This window comes from Spea bombifrons, chromosome 1, assembly GCF_027358695.1.
Source record: "Spea bombifrons isolate aSpeBom1 chromosome 1, aSpeBom1.2.pri, whole genome shotgun sequence".
Lineage (NCBI taxonomy): Eukaryota > Metazoa > Chordata > Amphibia > Anura > Pelobatidae > Spea > Spea bombifrons.
The window spans coordinates 1545117-1568447 of record NC_071087.1 but is presented as its reverse complement, the minus strand read 5'-3'; the positions used below and the strand labels follow the sequence as shown (position 1 = coordinate 1568447).

The window sequence follows — 23331 nt, the reverse complement described above, 5'->3', positions numbered from 1 at the left end:
GATTTTTAGATACAGAAACGAGGAGGCTTAAAGGGCAGACTAGACGCACCGATTGGTTCTTCTCTGCCGTTACTACCTACGGTACCTGAGAACTGTCTAAACGAGCTGCCCCGGAGACACTTTAAATATTAACCCTTTAATATCCCATCATGAGGATTCTACATCGTCACTGACCGACTGTGTTACCCACATGAATCTTATACCCGTCGCCACGGAAACCTTGACTTTTTTTTAATCTAAAGATGCACTTAAAAAAGTCACCTGCGTTCAAGCAGGGATATTAATCATAACATACCGGGAGCAAAAGCACCAACTGGGAGCCTTATATATGACCCCAGCGGGGGGAGAATAGGAAGGAGTCCCCGAGAATCTGTGTGACCCCGAGAGTCTGCCCCGTCACCCCGAGACTGGGGCAAACACCCCTGAGAGTTCCCAGGTGCGCTATCAGTCGGAACGCGTTCCTCGGCTCCGGCGGTGAATCCGGTTAGCACTAGGACCGGGCAGAGCCGGCAGCGCTCCTATCGCTCAGCTGCCTGTGTGTCTGTGCGCTGCAGCTTCTCGGAGCATCACCCGTGTGAATCAGCGGAGAACCCGGGGGGCACCTATCAGCCCCCCAACACAAAGCATGGCTTAACCGGCCGCGGCGGAGCTCGTTCTACAGCCTGAGGCTCTCCGTCCGCCATGCAGGGGCCATCGCGTGAGCTGGAATAGAGGAGCACGGAGAGGAACACGGCACCGGGATGGCCCAAAGCAAGAGGCACACGTACAGCCGGGTGAGTGCTGTTCCCATGGTGACAGGTGCATGTGGCAGGGTGACACACGGGGTAACGTTAGAGGCAGGTGATTGTATCCAAGAGGCAAAAAGACAATGGGGGGCTGTGTCTAACGTGCTAAAATGTGGAGCAGTTACCATGGAAACAATGGAATGTTCCTGCTGATTGCTACACATTTAGAACCGTGTGCCAGATCAGCCGTTTATCCGCAGGACTCGCTGTGCGATTAACCTGTTAGATGCTGGCAATGCAGGTTCATTGATGAATCCACGTTCCGGAGCGTTCTGCGGGGCTCGGGTTTATTTCCATAACATTTTATGAAGTTTTGGGTCGAAAAGGGTCTGCGGGATTCCGCCTCTCTCCGTAGCCCGAACTGGGGTTTTATCCTCTGCGTAAAATGAGCGGCGGGCAAGAGGTTAATGAATTGTTAATGAAACGCCTGCGTCATTGGAAGGGTTAATGTTGGGGAACACAGCCACAGATTGGCTCATCGGGGGTAATGAAGCCCCCCCCATAGCATTGTGGATACTGAAAGTGTTAATTTCTGTGCAAGGTTAAAGCTGCCGTTCCACTTACTCTGTTGAATTTAACACTTTCCTTACCAAATGCCGAATCCCTCCCCAAAATAATGATTTTATCATGTAATGTGTTGCCGCCCTAATATTTTTATGTGTGTGGGGGTAATTATCACGTGACACAAAAGCAGGCACTGATAGGTTGTTGCCATAGAAACCTTCATAGGAATGATTAGTAGGAATGGGTAACCAAAACTGATGGAAACTTAACCCATTCAGTAAGGTGAGGTGTAAAGCTGAGGCTGATGAGAGTTGTCAGACACAGCGGCAGAGTAATACACTGTGTTATGGCTGGCTGTGGATGATGGGAGTTGTGGTCCGACACAGAGGCAGAATACACTGTGTTATGGCTGGCTGCGGATGACGGGAGTTGTGGTCCGACCCTGTGTCAGACAAGGAGGCAGAATAATACACTGTGTTATGGCTGGCTGCGGATGATGGGAGTTGTGGTCGGGCCCATTGTCAGACACAGAGGCAGAATAATACACTGTTATGGCTGGCTGCGGATGATGGGAGTTGTGGTCCAACCCTGTGTCAGACACAGAGGCAGAATAATACACCATGTTATGGCTGGCAGCGGATGATGGGAGTTGTAGGCTCGTAGGGGTTAGCTGAGGGTGATGGGAGCTGAGAGGCGTTCTCCAGCAGCTGTATAAATGCTGAATGGGCCTCGTTGTTCGGAGAAGGATCTGTCCTCACCTCGCAGACGAGGCCTTTGTTGCCGGCCGCGGGGAAGGGCTCTCCATTTCAGCCGCAGACCGGTTTACGCGGAGCAGGCGTCTCGTTTTACTCACTTTTATAGTTTGTAATATTTGGAGAAATAATAGTTTTTTTAGCACAATATCACATGACGCGTGGTTTGTCCTGAAGTCGCTATTACTGTGTGTGTAAATCTATAATAATATATATAATAAACATAATATAATATATACAGTATATATACACGCTTTCTCGGGACTGCGAGGGTCCGCTGAGACTGCGTGGAAAGCGCTGCCATTGATTTCCGTAGCAGCGCTTTCCTGCCGGCGATCGGCTGCTTGCGCAGCGCGGAGGAGGAGCAGCAGGGCTGCTGTTGCTGCAGGGCAGCCTCTTCTGCGCCAGAGGTTGTTGAAGAATGAACGTTAGAGCGTTGGGGTTACTCACGGAGCCCGGAGACATTAAACTGTCCCTGTGAGATAGCCTCCCGTCTGTCCCGTGCACTTTGTAGGCATTAGGAAGAGGATCTTCCAGAATCACGGAACGTTTCTGCCTCTTTGAGCATTAAGTCCGCCGGTTACTCGGTACGGCTATTGATGGCGTATTTATTTTTGGGAACCGTCTCTCCGTTGGTCTTCACCCCGCTCTTTCTCCATCACTGGGACGCTTGGCTGTCACTTAGTGGTCGTCATGTTGGTTCGGGATGAACGAGCACTTTATCGTTTCTAAGGACCCCTAAGGTGGGCAGCGGACGGCCGCACTCCTGCCAAGATGCGAACAACGTCCCGAAGAATGGCACGAGTGCGGAGAACGGTTGGTGGTCTTCACCCAGAGGACAGAGCTGTAAATCGATGGTGGTTGTCGTGGAAACTAACGGTCCGGCAGAATCTTGACCTTTCTTCTAATTCAGAGCCGGTTAAAGAGAAAACGAGATTTGGAAACAAAGAAGGAAACGAAGCAGAACGACCTGAAGGCGAGACCATTGTGCTTCACTTGGAGTGTGTCCCGCGCACGCTTATTGTGTTACTGCCCTCGCCGCTCTCATACGGCCTTGCGTACCCTCATAAAGAGCGCCCCCTGTTAACAATCAGCGAAGGCGTGGAATAGGTGGCATCGATTGTTTACAAAAAGATCAAAAACGCTTATCGTCTCCCGGAGCCAAATGCTTACAATACAGAAAGCAGAGGCTATGAATGGGAAACACGGCGGGTAAACGGGGGGACTTGGGGTCTGGTTACCCCAGCCTGACCCAATCACGCCGGAGATTTAACCCTGGGCGTATTTACATAAAGGCGGTCAGATCCCATGCCAAGGGTCCTCCACCACCCCCTGGTTTGGACATTTTACCCGCACAAAGAACTCTTTCCAGTTGGGAACCAAATTCTATTCGCCGTCTCGATCATATACAGTGTTACAAAGTAGAAACAGTATCAAGCACCTCTCCGCCGTTCCTCTCCGCCGTTCCTCTCCGCCGTTCCTCTCCACCGTTCCTCTCCGCTGTTCCTCTCAGCTATTCCTCTCCGCCGTTCCTCTCCACCATTCCTCTCCGCCGTTCCTCTCCGCCGTTCCTCTCCACCATTTCTCTCCGCCGTTCCTCTCCACCTATGCCTTGACGTCCATCAAACTCATTGGCACCACAACCGAAAGCCTCCCAGTACAGCACTACGTTAGAGTGCGGGAGGCTGATGATCCCTTACGGGGAACGCGTACGGCCATATTGGTCAAAGAGAAGATGAGTCTGTAGACCTCCATAATACCTTCTCTTGGGCCGAGAGGCTGCAGAGTCATCCGAGTTGTTAAGACCTCTGAGGCTTCTTCTTCGGTTGGGGTCTCCTCCTCAGAATTGAGATTGAGAAGGATTCTGTTACTTGTGCTCCAGAGCACCATCCTTTTAGAGCGAGATGTTACCCCGTGCAACGGTAAAGGCATCGGGACTATTTGGGGGTATGCAGATATGGTAGAGGGTTTGTGGCCCCTGAGGGCCTTATTAGGGACACAGGGATGTGTCCGCTGTTGATGTGACGGATGACGCATGTTCCGTGCCCATGGGCACAGGTCATAGAGGTGGAATGGTTCCTTGGCTGGGGTGACGTAGGGACTTATCACTACAATCAGGTTCTGTGTGCATTGTGCTGTTTTCTACATGGGGAACACCGTGGTTGCCGTGGTAACTAAACAGTGAATAGAAGTAGAACTGAATAAGGCTCTGTGGATATTATCAGCTGACTCGGAGTCATCAGATCCAGAGGAGCCGGCTCAGAGAGTATTTACCCCAGCAGCTGGGATGGCAGATCATGACTTCACTACTCCATCATGTAGTCTCTTCACTTCACTGCGATGTAACTCGAGGGAGAGTGATGTCACAACTCAGTGACGGCCCAGCGGAGGATAGGTTCCTAGCAGTGAGGCGCGTGTGAACCTCCTTACTAGATACAGAGAACCGGCCCATACTACAGCGATGCATACCCACTAAGAGTCCCGGTTTTTGCGGGACAGTCCTGATTTTCAGATGCTGGTCCCGGTAGCTGTCATGCTTTTGTCGTCGCACTTTGCTGTTGATCCCCATGAGGTGGCTGTTTGGGTATGGTGGGTATGGGCATACCTCTGGTCCTGCCCTAGTGGCACCCCTGCCCGTACCCCCATCCTGCCACTCCTATGCTGACTTGGACCCCTGAAATGTTAGGGGGGTATGCACTGACCCAGGAACCGTAGCAAATGCGCACAGCACTGTACATGCGCGGCGCACAGCACTGTACATGCGCGGCGCACCAAGGAGGATGCCTCCTTCCTGCCCCGTGGTGGGTAGAAATGGGCAGGAATCCGGTGAGACCGTGCGCAAGATTAACGTGACCTCCTCGTGTGCCTCTTTAACCCCTTCGTTACTGCGGGGATTTTACAGACCTAGAGCTTTTTTGGGATGTTCAGCGGATTTCTCCCTTTTTCCGTTTATTCAGCGGCAGCGGGGGGGGGGGCTTTCTCTGGATGAATAACGTTTAGTGCGAATGTAATATAAAGGGTTAACTGGCAGAATATACTAAACAAGCGCGGTTTAGGCAAATCTATTGCGCTCTTCTGGTGCACCTGCTTTCATGTAAATACAATATATTAAATACAATATATTATACATGTTACTGGTGGCCGTGGTGAGCCGCCCGCTCCCTGCATTCACCGATCAGCAGCGCCCCCCGCCTCGCATGTAACCGTGATGTGACTGCGCAGGCATGCTGAACCTGCTCTCTTCACCAAGCACAAGCAGATCCCTAGCACGCATGCGCGTCAATGATTATGCGTTCCAAGCCTCCCTAACGTACTCGCGCGTTGATTGGTCTGCTACCTGCGCTCAGAGCGAGGCTTGGGCAGCGCTTTCTGTCACCGGCGTTTCTGTGTGCGAGCGGCCACAGCCCGACACCGGAACCGACCGAGGACGGACGGGCAGACAGCGGGAACCGCAAACTCCTGCGACAACCGGCCTGAGGCCTGCAGCGGTGAGAGGCGGTAAGCTGCGGGGGCTGTACGCGGGGTGTGAGGGGAGCATCTTCTGCCCGCACGGGAGGCAATAAATCCAGTGTGCGGGGTTAGTATCAGCAGCCGTCACATCATTCCGCCCATTAATGAATAGGCTGGGAGTGATAGGGGTCTCCGCCGCGTAATACAGGAGCCGAAGCGGCACTGCAACCCCTATCGTCCTCATCGCAGCTTCAAGGGCCGTGCCCAGTGACCGATCAATACATTTCTATACATTATACATATATCCTCACTGGTGCACCTGTATTATTCCTCCCCAGGTGTTTTGGGAGTGCTATGAAACCATAACAGGTTCACCGGTACGCATTAAAATAATCCGCTCGCCCCCCCTTAGAATCCGTCTTCCCGTTATATGGACCGGTATCGGCGGGTGGGCCGGTATCTGCGCTCTGTACGTCTTAAATGTGTGGCGGATGTGAATTCGCGTACGGAGAAACCCCCCGTTCTTTATTAATTACGCCCGCCATCGCTGTCAGTCATGGGATATTTTGGGTGTCTTTCCCGGCTCAAGCACAGCACTGAGCTGATGCTTTATGGCGATGCTAATGAAGTCTGTTCCTCCATAGACTTTCATTAATCACAGAGTCCCACTGGGTGATTAAGACTGAGCCATTCTATTGTTCCCCACAGGCAGTATGATAAGGAGTCGTATGTATGATTAGTAGATCGGGGGTCAGATAACAGAGCGAGGATAATGCGAACGGCTGATATGCAGCTGCCTGAAAACATTTATATTATGGGGGGGGGAAACTACAACTGGGGTAAAACATAAAAATATCTATTAATGTGTATTTGTGATCTGGTGCTGGGAGTGTTGTTGCAGTTGTTACAATGTTACGTTGGTTAATTCTCGGGGCAGCGGTACCTCTTCCCCTGTGTCTGAAGCTCCAGTCCTGCTGAGATCTGTATGTCGGGACGCCAGACGCTGCTTTAAGCGTAAAGAAGGGAAGTCGCCGGCGGTTGGCAGCCGGCAGCGGTGCCTCCATGTATACAGAGAATGGAAGCCGGGCCAACGTCGCTGAGCGATCTACCATTTACTTCGGTGCTGCATAGTTCCCTGCTGCTATCCATCTGCGGTCAGGGAACCTTTACTGAGAGGGTGGTGGATAAGTGGGACAGCCTCCCAGCAGAGGTGGTAGAGGGTAATACAGTGAGGGTATTAAGCATGCATGGGATAGACATACGGCTCCTGAATCTAAGACGAGACCAACGACTGATTAAGGTTTGGCAGGTACTGGAGTGTGCTGGGGGGGGCGCTGTTACTGGAGTGTGCTGGGGGGGCGCTGTTACTGGAGTGTGCTGGGGGGGGGCTGTTACTGGAGTGTGCTGGGAGCTGCCGCTGCTATAAATAATAATAAGAGTCTCTGCCCCCGGCCGGCGTGATCGCTGACGGCGTCTGGGAGTGGCGGCTCTTTAAAACCGGAGGCTTAGGGTGATTGGGTCTAACCCAGTTATACAGACACGGGCCCCGTAACCTGTCTATTATAAACCGGGGGCCGGGAGAGATCAGCTAACCCAATTATACAGACACGGGCCCCGTAACCTGTCTATTATAAACCGGGGGCCGGGAGAGATCGGCTAACCCAATTATACAGACACGGGGGGCCCTGTAACCTGTCTATTATAAACCGGGGGCCGGGAGAGATCATGTAGCCGGGGGGGGACAGACACGGGGCCCTGTAACCTGTCTATTATAAACCGGGAGCCGGGAGAGATCATGTAGCCGGGGGGGACAGACACGGGCCCCGTAACCTGTCTATTATAAACCGGGGGCCGGGAGAGATCATGTAGCCGGGGGGACAGGCACGGGGCCCTGTAACCTGTCTATTATAAACCGGGGGCCGGGAGAGATCATGTAGCCGGGGGGACAGACACGGGGCCCTGTAACCTGTCTATTATAAACCGGGGGCCGGGAGAGATCATGTAGCCGAGGGGGACAGACACGGGCCCCGTAACCTGTCTATTATAAACCGGGGGCCGGGAGAGATCATGTAGCCGAGGGGGACAGACACGGGGCCCTGTAACCTGTCTATTATAAACCGGGGGCTGGGAGAGATCATGTAGCCGGGGGGGACAGACACGGGGCCCGGTAACCTGTCTATTATAAACCGGGGGCCGGGAGAGATCATGTAGCCGGGGGGACAGACACGGGGCCCCGTAACCTGTCTATTATAAACCGGGGGAGAGATCATGTAGTCGGGGGACACAGACACGGGGCCCGGTAACCTGTCTATTATAAACCGGGGGCCGGGAGAGATCATGTAGTCGGGGCCCCGTAGCCCGTCGTGTATGAAGAGGATCCCCGGAGCGGGAATGATGCTTGGGTTTCGGGAAGCTTTGCGGACTTCTGGTTACTTTGTATGATGTCATGAAATGATGCGTTTCGTCATAAAGCCGCTACAAATGAAACGGATTCCGCGCTTTGCCGTCCGCCCAGCGTCGTCGCCATGGAGACGTTTGTGCAGAGCCAGCCTGTCTGATAACTTCCTGTCCCGGAGCAAAGGGGGGGGGATGACTAAATAAGATAATAGGTGGGGGAAATAATAATAGCGCGCGTTACTGATTTATATCACACCCGGGGGGGCCGCGGATTCCCTTTAACGGACATCAAAGCCAATAAATCTCACCTCGAAATCTAAAACTCCTGCAAATTTCTACGGGGGGGGGGGGATCCCATTCTGAAAAAACGTTATAAAAAAAAAATCTAAATATTTTTTAGAAATTTTTAAAATGCGCATTTTTTGAATTTTTCAGAAAACGAGAGCTTGTGGAGGAAAGATAATTGTTTTGAGATTTTTCATAGAGCGGCATTTAATCTGCATAAATAAACGATTATTATAAACGATTATCAGCCGGAATATAGGAGAAACGTTCTAGCGGTGAATAATAAATAATAATAATTCATGTAAATAATAATTCAGATTTAATAAAAACTATGATTGAGAAAAATGCATTTTTTTAAATGAAAGTCTGGGGGGCTTCCGGGTGAACGCTGTGAGTTTAATAACTGCTGCAGAGCCAATCAGAGCGGGCGGATGATGATCGGATCGCTCCTGGCCAATAGGAGTGATCGGATCGTTATGGCGGCCCCTGGATGACCCTGCCCTACAAAGAGAGAGGGGTCATCTAGGGTCATTATGAAAAAACACAAATTATTAATTTAAAAAATGCGTAATTATGACCTCATCACTCGTCGTGACATTTAAGTCGCTGATTATTGAACGGTCTCCCCGATCGATGTCAGCGGCCTAAACCTGTCACTTACACGTAATCTGATAAAAAAATATTTAAAAAAGTTTAGAAATTGAACTGCGCTCGTTCCAGTTTAACTCCGCAATGTCTGAGAATCATGATTTATCTCTGCATGCGGGGGGGGGGTCGCTGTCCTCGGGGGGGGGCACTGAACACGAATCAGGACCGATCCACTCAGAAGAATAATCCGTGAAAGCGCAGAGCGGATGTGAAAAGGTTTCTTTGTAGAGTTATTGTGGAGGCGCCGGGGTGGAATAAGCTGCGTGGGGCGGCCGATGCCCCCCTGACGAGATTCCCTGGGCTGTATAGTTTGGGGAAATGTATATTTTTAGGGGTTAAAGTGAAATATGGGGCGTCTACCGTGTCTCCATAAATTCCATGCGTGTAAACTGTACTGCGCATGTTCCAAACCCGCAGTGCCACAGAGACGTTCCCTACCCCTGTATACGGCGGGGGGGATTCCTGTACTGGGGGGGATGGGTTTTTTTCAGTAATTTTATGTAACCAGGGGTAAAACCTACTGAAATACTGTGTGTGGATAGAAGGGGTTCTGCAATGTTTAGGACGGACTGGCACTGAAAGGGTTAAATAAAAAGTGTTAAATGCCCCATGTAAAATACTTTCAAAAAATCTATACTTTTGTTGAGCAGTTTCTCTTTTTCTGGCCACTATTGGGGGGCAACTCCCCCCAGAAACAGCGATGCGCGTCGTTCATATTTAACCCTGTAAGTGCCAAAATAAATGAAAACACCCGGCATAGGAGGCGTTTCCAAAACCAGGACAAATACCCAGAATACACTTTTGGAGTTTTTTTTTCCCGTTTGCTCCGGTTTTATAGGTGAACCTGTGAAAATATTTCCTTCCTAATTTCCCCCACATTTTTAGATATTTTTCATACGAAATGATGTTTTTATATAATTATTATTTCAAAAGAAAGCCCTACTTCTGCCAAAAAAACAATATAATATGCGGGGGGGGCACTGAGAAGAGAGAATTTACTGGTGAAGAAAGACCCCCTATATGCCACTCTGCCTCCCTATATGCCACTCTGCCTCCCTGACGTTCCTTTTAACCCCCTATATGCCACTCTGCCTCCCTATATGCCACTCTGCCTCCCTGACGTTCCTTTTAACCCCCTATATGCCACTCTGCCTCCCTGACGTTCCTTTTACCCCCTTATATGCCACTCCGCCTCCCTGACTTTCCTTTTAACCCCCTATATGCCACTCCGCCTCCCTGACATTCCTTTTAACCCCCTATATGCCACTCCGCCTCCCTGACATTCCTTTTAACCCCCTATATGCCACTCTGCCTCCCTGACATTCCTTTTAACCCCCTATATGCCACTCTGCCTCCCTGACATTCCTTTTAACCCCCTATATGCCACTCCGCCTCCCTGGCATTCCTTTTAACCCCCTATATGCCACTCCGCCTCCCTGGCATTCCTTTTAACCCCCTATATGCCACTCCGCCTCCCTGACATTCCTTTTAACCCCCTATATGCCACTCCGCCTCCCTGACATTCCTTTTAACCCCCTATATGCCACTCCACCTCCCTGACGTTCCTTTTAACCACCTATATGCCACTCCACCTCCCTGACGTTCCTTTTAACCACCTATATGCCACTCCGCCTCCCTGACATTCCTTTTAACCCCCTATATGCCACTCCGCCTCCCTGACATTCCTTTTAACCCCCTATATGCCACTCCGCCTCCCTGACATTCCTTTTAACCCCCTATATGCCACTCCGCCTCCCTGACATTCCTTTTAACCCCTTATATGCCACTCCGCCTCCCTGACATTCCTTTTAACCCCCATATGCCACTCCGCTTCCCTGACGTTCCTTTTACCCCCTTATATGCCACTCCGCCTCCCTGACATTCCTTTTAACCCCCTATATGCCACTCTGCCTCCCTGACATTCTTTTTAACCCCCTATATGCCACTCTTACCACCCTCTCCCCGGATTACCAGTGCTTCTCTAGACTTCTCCCCGTGCTGCAGACTCCTTGGTGTGCAGTGGGGCTGCCGGCGAAGATCTGTGCGATGCGCGTACACAACCTCCGCTGCCGGCACTTCCGCTGGGACGTCTATGACTGAGCACCAGAAGGTCATGTGACGCCGGTGCTCCGGCATAGAAGCCCCGGCAGCAGCGGAGGTTGTCCACGCATCGCACAGACGTCCACCGGCTGCCGGAGAGGAGGATCCTTGTAGTCAGACCTCTATTTGACGTCTGATTAGAAGACGACCTTGATTACGAGGGGGATTATTCACCGTATTTGCTCTGAAAAAACCGAATTTGTCTTATAATCGAGCAAATACGGTAATAAATACATTCGAAAGAAAATGTAATTTAGGTTTAACCCCTTAACGTCCATTGACGGGTCAGGCACGTCGCGCAAAAATGTCAGATGATGACCAATGACGTGCCTGACACAAGCAAACACGTCAACCAATCATGTCAACCAATCACATCCCGTCTGGCCGGTTATTGTGCTGCGCATGCACACCGGTAACTGTAGATATCAGCGTTGGAAATGTGTGCTTTTTTTTATTTGGAAATTGTCGCGGTTTCACGTGTCGCGCGCCCGTTACCATGGAAACCGCCTGTATTCTTCCAGCCGCCTACCATGAGCCGTGTTTTGTCTCCTGTGTTCCAGACCCCCAGCTCGAGCGCCAGGATGAGCGTGGAGGCCTCGGGGAAGCCCCTGAAAGTGGGCTCCAGAGTGGAGGTGATTGGGAAGGGACACCGGGGGACCGTGGCCTACGTAGGGGCCACACTCTTCGCCTCGGGGAAATGGGTGGGAGTGATCCTGGACGAATCGAAAGGGAAGAACGACGGCACGGTGCAGGGCAGGAGGTACTTCAGCTGCGAGGAGAACCACGGCATCTTCGTGCGCCAGTCGCAGGTAACGAAGATTTTCATAGTAACCAACCTCCCCGTGGAAATGCCGCCATCCCCGTTCCTAACTCTACTTATTACTCGCTCTTTGTTTCTAGATCCAAGTTGTGGAAGACGGAGCCGACACGACGTCCCCGGAAACCCCGGAACCGGCCTCCTCCAAGCTCCCCAAGAGAGGTGCGATAGTCGCTGCGGGGTATTTCTCGTGTGTATCCCGTGTATATCCTGCTTGCTGCAGGCGTGTGTATGTCCCGCTCGTTGCATGTATATGTCATGTATGTTATATTTTCACAGATGCCCCAGAGACCCCCAAGGCCAGCAAACTGGTGAGTCCACGTGTGTTTATTAGAAACAAAAACTGTCTGCGCTTCTTACCCTAATAAAGTTGGCAACAAATACATAAACATAATATAAATGAGAGGTTTTGGTTATATGAATTGGCCAAAGCATAATTAAGCTCACCCGCCACGTCAAGGCGCACTCTCAATAGGGTGAGAACCTACTCTCACCTCCTACATAGTGGGCACACAAAGCAGTTTATACGGCTACCAAATCCTTATTAATGTGTTGGGGGAGGTGCAATTAAACCTCCTCCCTATTAACCCCTGGACAGCAAGCTGCAACCAGACTGGTGAGGAGTCCAGGGGTTAATAGGGAGGAGGTTTAATTGCACCTCCCCCAACACATTAATAAGGATTTGGTAGCAGTATAAACTGCTTTGTGTGCCCACTATATAGGAGGTGAGAGTCGGTTCTCACCCTATTGAGAGTGTGCCTTGACGTGGCGGGTGAGCTTAATTATGCTTTGGCCAATTCATATAACCAAAACCTCTCATTTATATTATGTTTATATATTTGTTGCCAACTTTATTAGGGTAAGAAGCGCAGACAGTTTTTGTTTTTTGTATACATTGTACAGCCAATACACTGTTTCTTGCAGCATGCTTACACCTGTTTGGTAGGCCTCGTATTACACACTTGTATTATTTGAGCCTGTGACTAGCTTAGCGCACCGACATTTTTTCTTTTCCACGTGTGTTTATTGCATGTATTGGCAGGGGGGGGGGTCCGCACATGTGATAATAGGATTATGTAATGCTTTTATTAATCTTACTGAGAGGGTGGTAGATAAGTGGAGCAGCCTCCCAGCAGAAGTGGTAGAGGGAAATACAGTGAGGGGATTAAACACGCATTGGGATCGACATACCGCTCCTGAATCGATTCGGGGAGGAATCACCTCAATCAAGTACCAATACCCTCACAGAAGTGCTTGGGGCGAAGTAGCCACTAGGGGGAGCCGAAGGCAAATGATTCAAAGGGAAGGGGGCACCCTGGGGTAAATATATGCCACTGGAATCTTACTGGGGTAAATCTCACGGGCCGGGGATGGGGGAGAGGAATCTAAACACAAAAAGGGGTTAATAAAGGACCGGAATCTAACCCTAGAGGGTCAGAGGCTGACGGAATGGAAGGAAGTTTTACTTTACTGAGAGGTTTGTAGATAAATGGAACAGCCTCCCAGCAGAGGTCGTAAAGGGTAATACAGTGAGGGGGGGACACGGCTCAGGATTAAGGTTTGAGTCTTTCTGTCCATTGCATGTTTCTCTCCCCCTTACATCTGATGGTAATGGGGGGCACAGGCTGGATATCTGGGGCCACCTGCTCCGTGCGGCGGGGCTCTGTATAGAAAGCCCTTATACCTGTGTATAGCATCACCGATTATAAACTGGTAATTAATGGGAGGTCACTGGGAACGGCCAGCTTCTTCCAGACAGAGCGTCTGCTGCGTTATTCCTCCCCGTCTTCCTTCATTTAACCCTGAATGATACCCAGCGATGGGGTCTCTAACCTGTCTAACCTTTAACCCTTTCCATGCAGCGCGGAGTGAAGCCTAAGAAGGTGCTGCCTGTTTCTTTATTTCTCCCCGGTGCTTGCAGACTCATCACCATGCGCATGAGACCCCCCATTCCTGTGTACCCTCTGTACTGTGCAGCCATCATTCCAGCACCGCATGGCCCCCCGTTGCATGCTGGGGCGAGGGGGTAATTAGTTCAGTCATATTATGGGGAGTCCCCCCCCAGGCTTTGCGAGCGGGGGGCTTCCATCTTTCCTAAATGACGCATGCTATTGGATAACCGCTTATGAACTACACGTGTGTTACTCGCTCGGATCCGTGTTCATGCAGCGCTCGGTTCTCGGCCCGTCTCCTGGATTGCGCCTCCGCGGCCAGCGCAGCTACTGAGAGGGTGGTGGATACGCGGAACGGACTCCCAGTAGAAGTGGTTAAAGGGACATACCAGCCATGCGTCCAATAGCTGCGTGGTCTCTTTTCGTTTCTGTGCCCATTGCATGGGGGGATTCTGCAGAAACCCCCCCTCGGTGATTTGCCGCCGCTGCGCATGCATCCCGCTGATTGCAACAGGGATCGCGTTCTGGCTGCTGATTGGCTGCAGTGACGGCTGCTGCCGGCGGTGATGAGTACCGGTCAGTGGCGGCGGCTGTCGTGATTAGTAAAATGAATGGAGGTCTGTGCTGTTCCAGCAGGTGGGTGGCCACACCTCCAGCCCTGTCCACTCCTGCCTCAGGTACCACCTCTAGCCCCGCCCTCACCCCTGAAATGTTGGCGGTACGAAGCATGTGTATAAAAGGTGCTGCACCTGGTGGCAGATCTATCACCCGAAGGGTTAATCCTATAAAAACCACAGAACTGAAGAGATTTGTTCTGTTTCTATGGCAACAGTGTATCAATGCCTGCTTTTGGTCATATGACAATTAAGTGTTCCCGGGCGTTTAATCATCCAGTGCCTTTTCACTCTACCTGTGCCTGCCAGGAATAATAATCAATTGCCGATCTAAAACCTTTTCACTCTTACACCTGCCAGGAATAATAATCAATTACCCATCTAAAGCCTTTTCACTCTTATACCTGCCAGGAATAATAATCAATTACCCATTTAAAGCCTTTTCACTCTTATACCTGCCAGGAATAATAATCAACTACCCATCTAAAGCCTTTTCACTCTTATACCTGCCAGGAATAATAATCAATTACCCATCTAAAGCCTTTTCACTCTTATACCTGCCAGGAATAATAATCAATTACTCATTTAAAGCCTTTTCACTCTTATACCTGCCAGGAATAATAATCAATTACCCATCTAAAGCCTTTTCCTCCCCTGTATTAACCCCCATGTGTTTTGAATCACGCCAGGATGTTCCACGCGTCCTCATCAGTCCCTATCTGTGTGAACTCAGGGACCGTTCTCACCCCTCGTGTCCTCTTACTCCTCCTACCACGATGATGTAATCAGCCCCCAGTTCTCACCTCTTATGTCCTCTTCCTCTCACGATGATGTCATTGGCCCCCCCGGCCCTGCTGCTCCCCCTCTTTGGGGCTCTCGTGGTGGCAGATGGCGGCAGCGAGGTGAACGGCTGATTGACCTTTAAAGCAGCCTGAAGCCATCTGCCGGCCGGCGGATTATCTGAAATGGAGAACCTCCCAAGCTCATTAATACCCTCAGTGGGGCAACTGCATCCGGGACTTCCCTCCCAGCCGGGCGGCCTTTACCCTGTAATGATACATAAAGAAATATATATAAATACACTCCGTTACCCCCCGCGTTACCCCCGCACACACCGTGCCCACGTTGTTTCCTTAATCAGCAGAGTATAGAATATCTGATACGGTCCGAACCTCAACGTGTGAGGAAAGGGATTTAGGGGTTAATTATTTCTGAGGATTTAAAGGTAGGTAGACAATGCAGTAGAGCAGCAGGTAATGCGAGCAGAATGCCGGGCTGCATAGGGAGAGGTATTAGCAGTAGAGAGGGAAGAGCTCGTGCCGTTGTACAGAGGACCGCTGAGACCTCACTTGGAGTATTGTGTACAGCACTGGAGACCGGATCTCCAGAAGGATATAGATATGTTGGAGAAAGTGCAGAGAAGGGCTACTAAAATGCTTCATGGATTACAGGATAAACCTTACCAGGAAGGGTTAAAGTGTGTGTGTGTGTGTGTGTGTGTGTGTGTGTGTATATATATATATAAAGCACTTTCAAAAGATGGTCAGCACTCCAGCTCTTTAAATTAACAATTTCTCTTTATTCAAAGTCATTGTTATATATGCTGTGCTATATACCGTGTATATATATATGCTATATACTATATATATACCGTACTATATACACATATATACTGTACTATATACATATACACTGTGCCTTATATACATATATATATACTGTACTATATATACACATATATACTGTAGTATATACTTATACACTGTGCCTTATATACATATATATATATACTGTACTATATATACACATATATACTGTACTATATACATATACACTGCCTTATATACGTATATGTATACTGTACTATATATACACATATATACTGTACTATATACATATACACTGTGCTCTATATACATATATATACCGTACTATATATACACATATATACTGTACTATATACATATACACTGTGCTCTATATACATATATATACACTGTTCTATATATACACATATATACTGTACTATATACTTATACACTGTGCTCTATATACATATATATACACTGTACTATATATACACATATATACACTGTGCTCTATATACATATATATATATACCGTACTATATACACATATATACTGTACAATATACATATACACTGTGCTCTATATATATATATACTGCACTATATATACACATATATACTGTACTATATACATATACACTGCTCTATATATATATATATATATATATACTGTACTATATATACACACAGACTGTACTATATACATATACACTGTACTCTATATACATATACACTATACTATATATACGCACATATATACTGTACTATATACATATACACTGTGCTCTATATACATATATATATACACTGTACTATATATACACATATATACTGTACTATATACATATACACTGTGCTCTATATACATATATATATACCGTACTATATACATATACACTGTGCTATATACATATACACTGTGCTATATACATATACACTGTACTATATATACACATACTTTACTATATACATATACACTGTGCGCTATATACATATATAATTTACTATATATACGCACATATATACTGTACTATATACATATACACTGTGCTCTATATACATATATATATACACTGTACTATATATACACATATATACTGTACTATATACATATACACTGTGCTCTATATACATATACATATATACTGTACTATATATACACATATATACTGTACTATATACATATACACTGTGCTATATACATATACACTGTACTATATATACACATACTTTACTATATACATATACACTGTGCGCTATATACATATATATATACACTGTACTATATATACACATATATACTGTACTATATACATATACACTGTGCTCTATATACATATATATATATATATACCGTACTATATACACATATATACTGTACTATATACATATACACTGTGCTATATACATATACACTGTACTATATATATACACATACTTTACTATATACATATACACTGTGCGCTATATACATATATAATTTACTATATATACGCACATATATACTGTACTATATACATATACACTGTGCTCTATATACATATATATATATACCGTACTATATACACATATATACTGTACTATATACATATACACTGTGCTATATACATATACACTGTACTATATATACACATACTTTACTATATACATATACACTGTGCGCTATATACATATATAATTTACTATATATACGCACATATATACTGTACTATATACATATACACTGTGCTCTATATACATATATATATATACCGTACTATATACACATATATACTGTACTATATACATATACACTGTGCGCTATATACATATATATACACTGTACTATATATACACATATATACACTGTGCTCTATATACATATATATATATACCGTACTATATACACATATATACTGTACTATATACATATACACTGTGCTCTATATACATATATATATACACTGTACTATATATACACATATATACTGTACTATATACATATACACTGTGCTCTATATACATATATATATACCGTACTATATACATATACACTGTGCTATATACATATACACTGTGCTATATACATATACACTGTACTATATATACACATACTTTACTATATACATATACACTGTGCGCTATATACATATATAATTTACTATATATACGCACATATATACTGTACTATATACATATACACTGTGCTCTATATACATATATATATACACTGTACTATATATACACATATATACTGTACTATATACATATACACTGTGCTCTATATACATATACATATATACTGTACTATATATACACATATATACTGTACTATATACATATACACTGTGCTATATACATATACACTGTACTATATATACACATACTTTACTATATACATATACACTGTGCGCTATATACATATATATATACACTGTACTATATATACACATATATACTGTACTATATACATATACACTGTGCTCTATATACATATATATATATATATACCGTACTATATACACATATATACTGTACTATATACATATACACTGTGCTATATACATATACACTGTACTATATATATACACATACTTTACTATATACATATACACTGTGCGCTATATACATATATATATACACTGTACTATATATACACATATATACTGTACTATATACATATACACTGTGCTCTATATACATATATATATATATATACCGTACTATATACACATATATACTGTACTATATACATATACACTGTGCTATATACATATACACTGTACTATATATATACACATACTTTACTATATACATATACACTGTGCGCTATATACATATATAATTTACTATATATACGCACATATATACTGTACTATATACATATACACTGTGCTCTATATACATATATATATATACCGTACTATACACATATATACTGTACTATATACATATACACTGTGCTATATACATATACACTGTACTATATATACACATACTTTACTATATACATATACACTGTGTGCTATATACATATATAATTTACTATATATACGCACATATATACTGTACTATATACATATACACTGTGCTCTATATACATATATATATATACCGTACTATACACATATATACTGTACTATATACATATACACTGTGCTATATACATATACACTGTACTATATATACACATACTTTACTATATACATATACACTGTGCGCTATATACATATATAATTTACTGTATATACGCACATATATACTGTACTATATACATATACACTGTGCTCTATATACATATATATACACTGTACTATATATACACATATATACTGTACTATATACATATACACTGTGCGCTATATACATATATATACACTGTACTATATATACACATATATACTGTACTATATACATATACACTGTGCTCTATATACATATACATATATACTGTACTATATACACACACATATATATATATTTGTACTATATACATACTGTGCTGTATACGTATGTGTAAGGTTAATGATGCCTGTGTTTGTTACCCCCGGGGGTCTCAGTCAGGGGGTCTGTGCACAGCGCTCCCTGGGGCCGCCGCCGGGAGTCGGATCTCTGTGCTGGGATGTGCCGCTGTTCCCATGATGCTTAACCCTTTCGGCTCCCTGAGCTTTGCATTCTTGGCTTTGGCGCTGAAAGGGTGCGGCGATTCTTCCCGCTGCTCCCGAGTGCCTGACAGGCTGGTTGCGTTGCCGGGTAACCTGCGGCTCCGCCCCCTGTGTGTCCTACTCCGTTAGATGACTGATGATGTAATCTGCGAACGGGGCGGTGGTTAGCGGAGCCGGCGGGGAGCGGCAGACCAGGTTGCGGTGGGAGGAAGGACTCCGTCATCCCGTCCTCCAGTATCCTGCCGCATCCCGGGGATGGAGGCGCGCGGCGGGGACCGTGACCGGCGGCCGTGACAGGCGACGCGCACACTGCGGACATTTGCCTGGGATCGCGGGAAGCTGCAGCTCCGGCCGCAGTGCCGTGATTTCATGTGTTAACCCTTTCTCTCCTTCTCTCTTCTGTTTCTCTCGTCTGGCCCTTGTGTGAAAATGAGGCAGGCGCCGACCACCCGGAAGGTACCCCCCCCCGTATTTATCCCCCATCCTCATTCACCCCACCTTTTTTTATTCATCACCCCTCTCCTCATTCACCCCCCCATCGGTTCCGTGCCTGTCGGTAGTGTGTCGCATGCCCGTGACCCGAGCCGAGTGGGGGGGGGGACGTTTCCATCTCATCTGTTAATCCTCTTTATATCCTCGCAGAGCTCGGGGACCCCCCCGGCCACAGTCCGGGTATCATATATTACTCTGGTACTCCGGGGGGGGGTCTCCAGACTCTGCGGATTTTTTTATATAAATGTCTTTTTTTTAGAAACGTATAAATAATTTATAAATTTATGAAATGCTCCAACTCGCTCTAATGGACTTTAAATCAATACTCCGAGCTGCATATAGATCCGTGTTATCATTCAACCCCCATCACCCCCCCATCCGTGTCTGGGGGTGCTGGGAGTTGTTTTATAGAGCCATTTAGCGGATTATAGATCATCCACCTGCCCCGTAGATCCGTGATACCCTGTACCCATTCCCCCCCCCCCCGAGGGTCCGGACTCGTTACCGGGGGTTGGGGGCGAGCGATTACCGTGTAGCCGGGCAGCGATGTTTGTTATTCTGCCCCGCGCTGCCACCCCGTCTACCGGGGAGAACCTGGGTCTAAATGACTTCAGCCTCGTGAACTGCCCCGGGTATCCGGACTCTAATTAGTAATTTCGCCCCCGGGGTGTGTGTTTGGGGGGCATATTAAACACCCCATCTTTATACAACCCCCACCCGGAGAAAACAATTGCCGTGCTATGAATGCGGTCGGGGATGCAAAGGGTTAAAGTGGGGCAGATATTTGACAATCGAGGCAGATGCCCCGCTCCCACCGGCCGGGGGCTTTAACCCGTTATCCTCTCTTACCCTGTCCCTTTAATAAAGAGCCCGTAGAGGGGCAATTGTGCTACAACCCCTGGGGGGCAGCTCTAATTACCCCTCTTACTGAGGCTTTCGTTGGGTTGCTGGGAGGTTTCTGGCCGCCGTTCCCTTCTCCCGTGGCTCCCTGCCGGCCCCCGGGGACGAGTGAAGTGTTTGTCGATGAGCCCTGTGTGCCGGCTCCTGCTTCACATGCCAGGCCGGCTCTCCCCCCCAGCCCCTACCGGGCCCCCCCCAACATGACTCCATGCCCCCCCCCTAGGGGCCTTCTATTATGTACCCACGGGAGAATAACACCAGCTTATGGCCCCCCGTGCCCTCGAGACACGCAGGGAAGTCCAGGCTAATGAGCTTCTGTTCTGGCCGAGAGTTTCCTGTCCCAGCCCTGCTGGGAGTCGGCTCCGGGGAGAGACCAACATGTCAAAGATTAAGAAACCACAAAAAACTAAAGTGTTCCGAGTCTGTCGCATGTATGTTTGTATGTTCCGGCCCCGTGACGCTCTGCTCTTCCTCGCCGGGGCCGTCTCTCTCTCTCTTTGTGTCACTAACTGTCTCCTGCTGTCTTATCTCCCCTGTGCCTGCTGCTGACTCTCCTGCTGTCTGTGTGCCTGCTGCTGACTCTCCTGCTGTCTGTCTGCCTGCTGCTGCCTCCGACTCACGTCCTCAGATCACCGCGCGCCGCACCAAGGTGAGAGCAGCTACCCTATTACCCCGTCCAGGGCAGGAGGTCTCTGCGGCCGTGCCGACCAACTCCCATCACTCCTTACCATCGTGAAGCCCGATTGTCGTCTCGATGGGCCGCATGTTTCTTATCCGCAGCCGGGTTCTGTGCTTTTAGGGTTAAATGGGATTCTGCTTTCATGCAGTAAGTTATTACCCTGAGACAGGCTGATGTCATTCATACCCCCCAGAGGGGTATCTCTCCAGCGCTGCCCCTACCCTCACCATTAAAATCCTCTTTGATGCCCAAGGGCCGCGCTCGGCTCCTCGTCGGGACAGGCTGTGAAATCGCATCGCGTGTAAAGTGATATGTTCTGTAATCTAGAACACTGACCGCTGCGTGTGTGCGTTCTGCAGCCACGGCGATCTAGAACTCTGTGTTTTCTGCTCTTGTCTTTAGCCGTGATCTAGAACATGGGTCTCTGGGATTACCCCGCACTCTGTATCTGTCAGTGGTTAGAATCTAGAACATGGGCACCAGTATCTGTAATCTAGAACATGGGTCTCTGGGATTACCCTGCACTCTTATAATCTAGAACATGGGTCTCGGGGATTACCCTACACTCTTATAATCTAGTACATGGGTACCTGTAGCTGTGATCTAGAACATAGGTCTCCGAGATTACCCCGCACTCATAATCTAGAACATGGGTACAAGTAGCTGTGATCTAGAACACTGTGTTTTCTATGTGGTGGTAATCTAGAATTTAGCACTGTACGTGTTCTGTACCTTTACTTGTTCTTAACGTAAAGCGCCAGGTATGAGGCTGTCTAATCCGCGATCAGGTTCCTCGCGGGGTCCCTTTCCGTTGTTGGTGGTCCGCAGGTGGCCCCGCCCCCTTTGAGGGTGTTTAGAGCGTGGCCCCCAATGTTAAATCAGTGTGGAGAACGGGCAATGACCATCTCTCTGGGTAACGTTTGCTCGGCAGCCCACCCGGCCCTCCAGCTCGGCAGCCTCCAGCGGAACCGCGGGGGCCTCGGGCTCCGCGTCCGCGTCATGTGGCGAGATCAGCAGCAGCGAGCCCAGTACTCCGGCCCAGACTCCGCTGGCGGCCCCCATCATCCCCTCACCTTCCTCCGCTCTGACCTCGCCTGTGGCCCCGATTCCGGCCCCAGGATCCAGCAAGGTAAGACCAGTTCCGCATTAGATGTTCCGTGTCTGTCTCTGTGGGAGGTTCTAGGCTGGGCTTGGACGTATGGGGGGCTCTCATCCTATCGCTGGCCTTGCAGGAGGAGGAGAACCTGCGCGCCCAGGTCAAGGACTTGGAGGAGAAGCTGGAGACGCTGAAGATGAAGCGGGCGGAAGACAAGGTGAAGCTGAAGGAGATGGAGAAATCGAAGCTGCAGCTGGAGCAGCTGCAGGAATGGAAGAGCAAGATGCAGGAGCAGCAGGCCGACCTCCAGCGCCAGCTCAAGGAGGCCAAGAAGGTAGGAGGCTGTGCGTACTCAGGGAAGCTGCAGTTATAAGCGGTGACAGCGTTCGTGTCGGGGGCAGTAAAGGGAGGGGGTAATAGGCTCACGGGATTCAGGCTTGGTTTGTTTTGGTAGGAAGCCAAAGACGCTCTAGAAGCCCAGGAACGTTACATGGAGGAGATGGCCGACACGGCCGACGCCATCGAGATGGCCACGCTGGATAAGGAGATGGCCGAGGAGCGAGCCGAGTCCCTGCAGCAGGAGGTGGAGACATTCAAGGAGAAAGTGGAGGAGCTCACCATGGACCTGGAGATCCTGAAGCATGAGATAGAAGAGAAGGGTGCGTGTCCGGGCCACCCAACGCCCAG

General features: G+C 47.9%; 1 protein-coding gene across 9 annotated transcripts in view; it reads left to right on the top strand.

The window, feature by feature from the left end:
• The first annotated feature begins 552 nt into the window (after nucleotides 1-552).
• The window catches only part of DCTN1 (dynactin subunit 1), a 31797-nt gene continuing 9018 nt past the window's right edge, over nucleotides 553-23331 (top strand). Inside the window, exons 1-10 of one of the 9 annotated variants that reach the window (XM_053458054.1) lie at nucleotides 553-773; nucleotides 11482-11730; nucleotides 11822-11900; nucleotides 12018-12049; nucleotides 13601-13621; nucleotides 19916-19933; nucleotides 21498-21518; nucleotides 22480-22677; nucleotides 22781-22978; nucleotides 23099-23303. In XM_053458054.1, the coding sequence (XP_053314029.1) occupies nucleotides 741-773; nucleotides 11482-11730; nucleotides 11822-11900; nucleotides 12018-12049; nucleotides 13601-13621; nucleotides 19916-19933; nucleotides 21498-21518; nucleotides 22480-22677; nucleotides 22781-22978; nucleotides 23099-23303 (1054 nt within the window). In that variant the 5' untranslated portion in view covers nucleotides 553-740. Of the gene's footprint in view, nucleotides 774-5522; nucleotides 5540-11481; nucleotides 11731-11821; nucleotides 11901-12017; nucleotides 12050-13600; nucleotides 13622-19915; nucleotides 19934-21497; nucleotides 21519-22479; nucleotides 22678-22780; nucleotides 22979-23098; nucleotides 23304-23331 lie in introns of those variants that run through there. The other 8 variants (XM_053458055.1, XM_053458060.1, XM_053458056.1 and 5 more) reach the window with 8 other exon arrangements.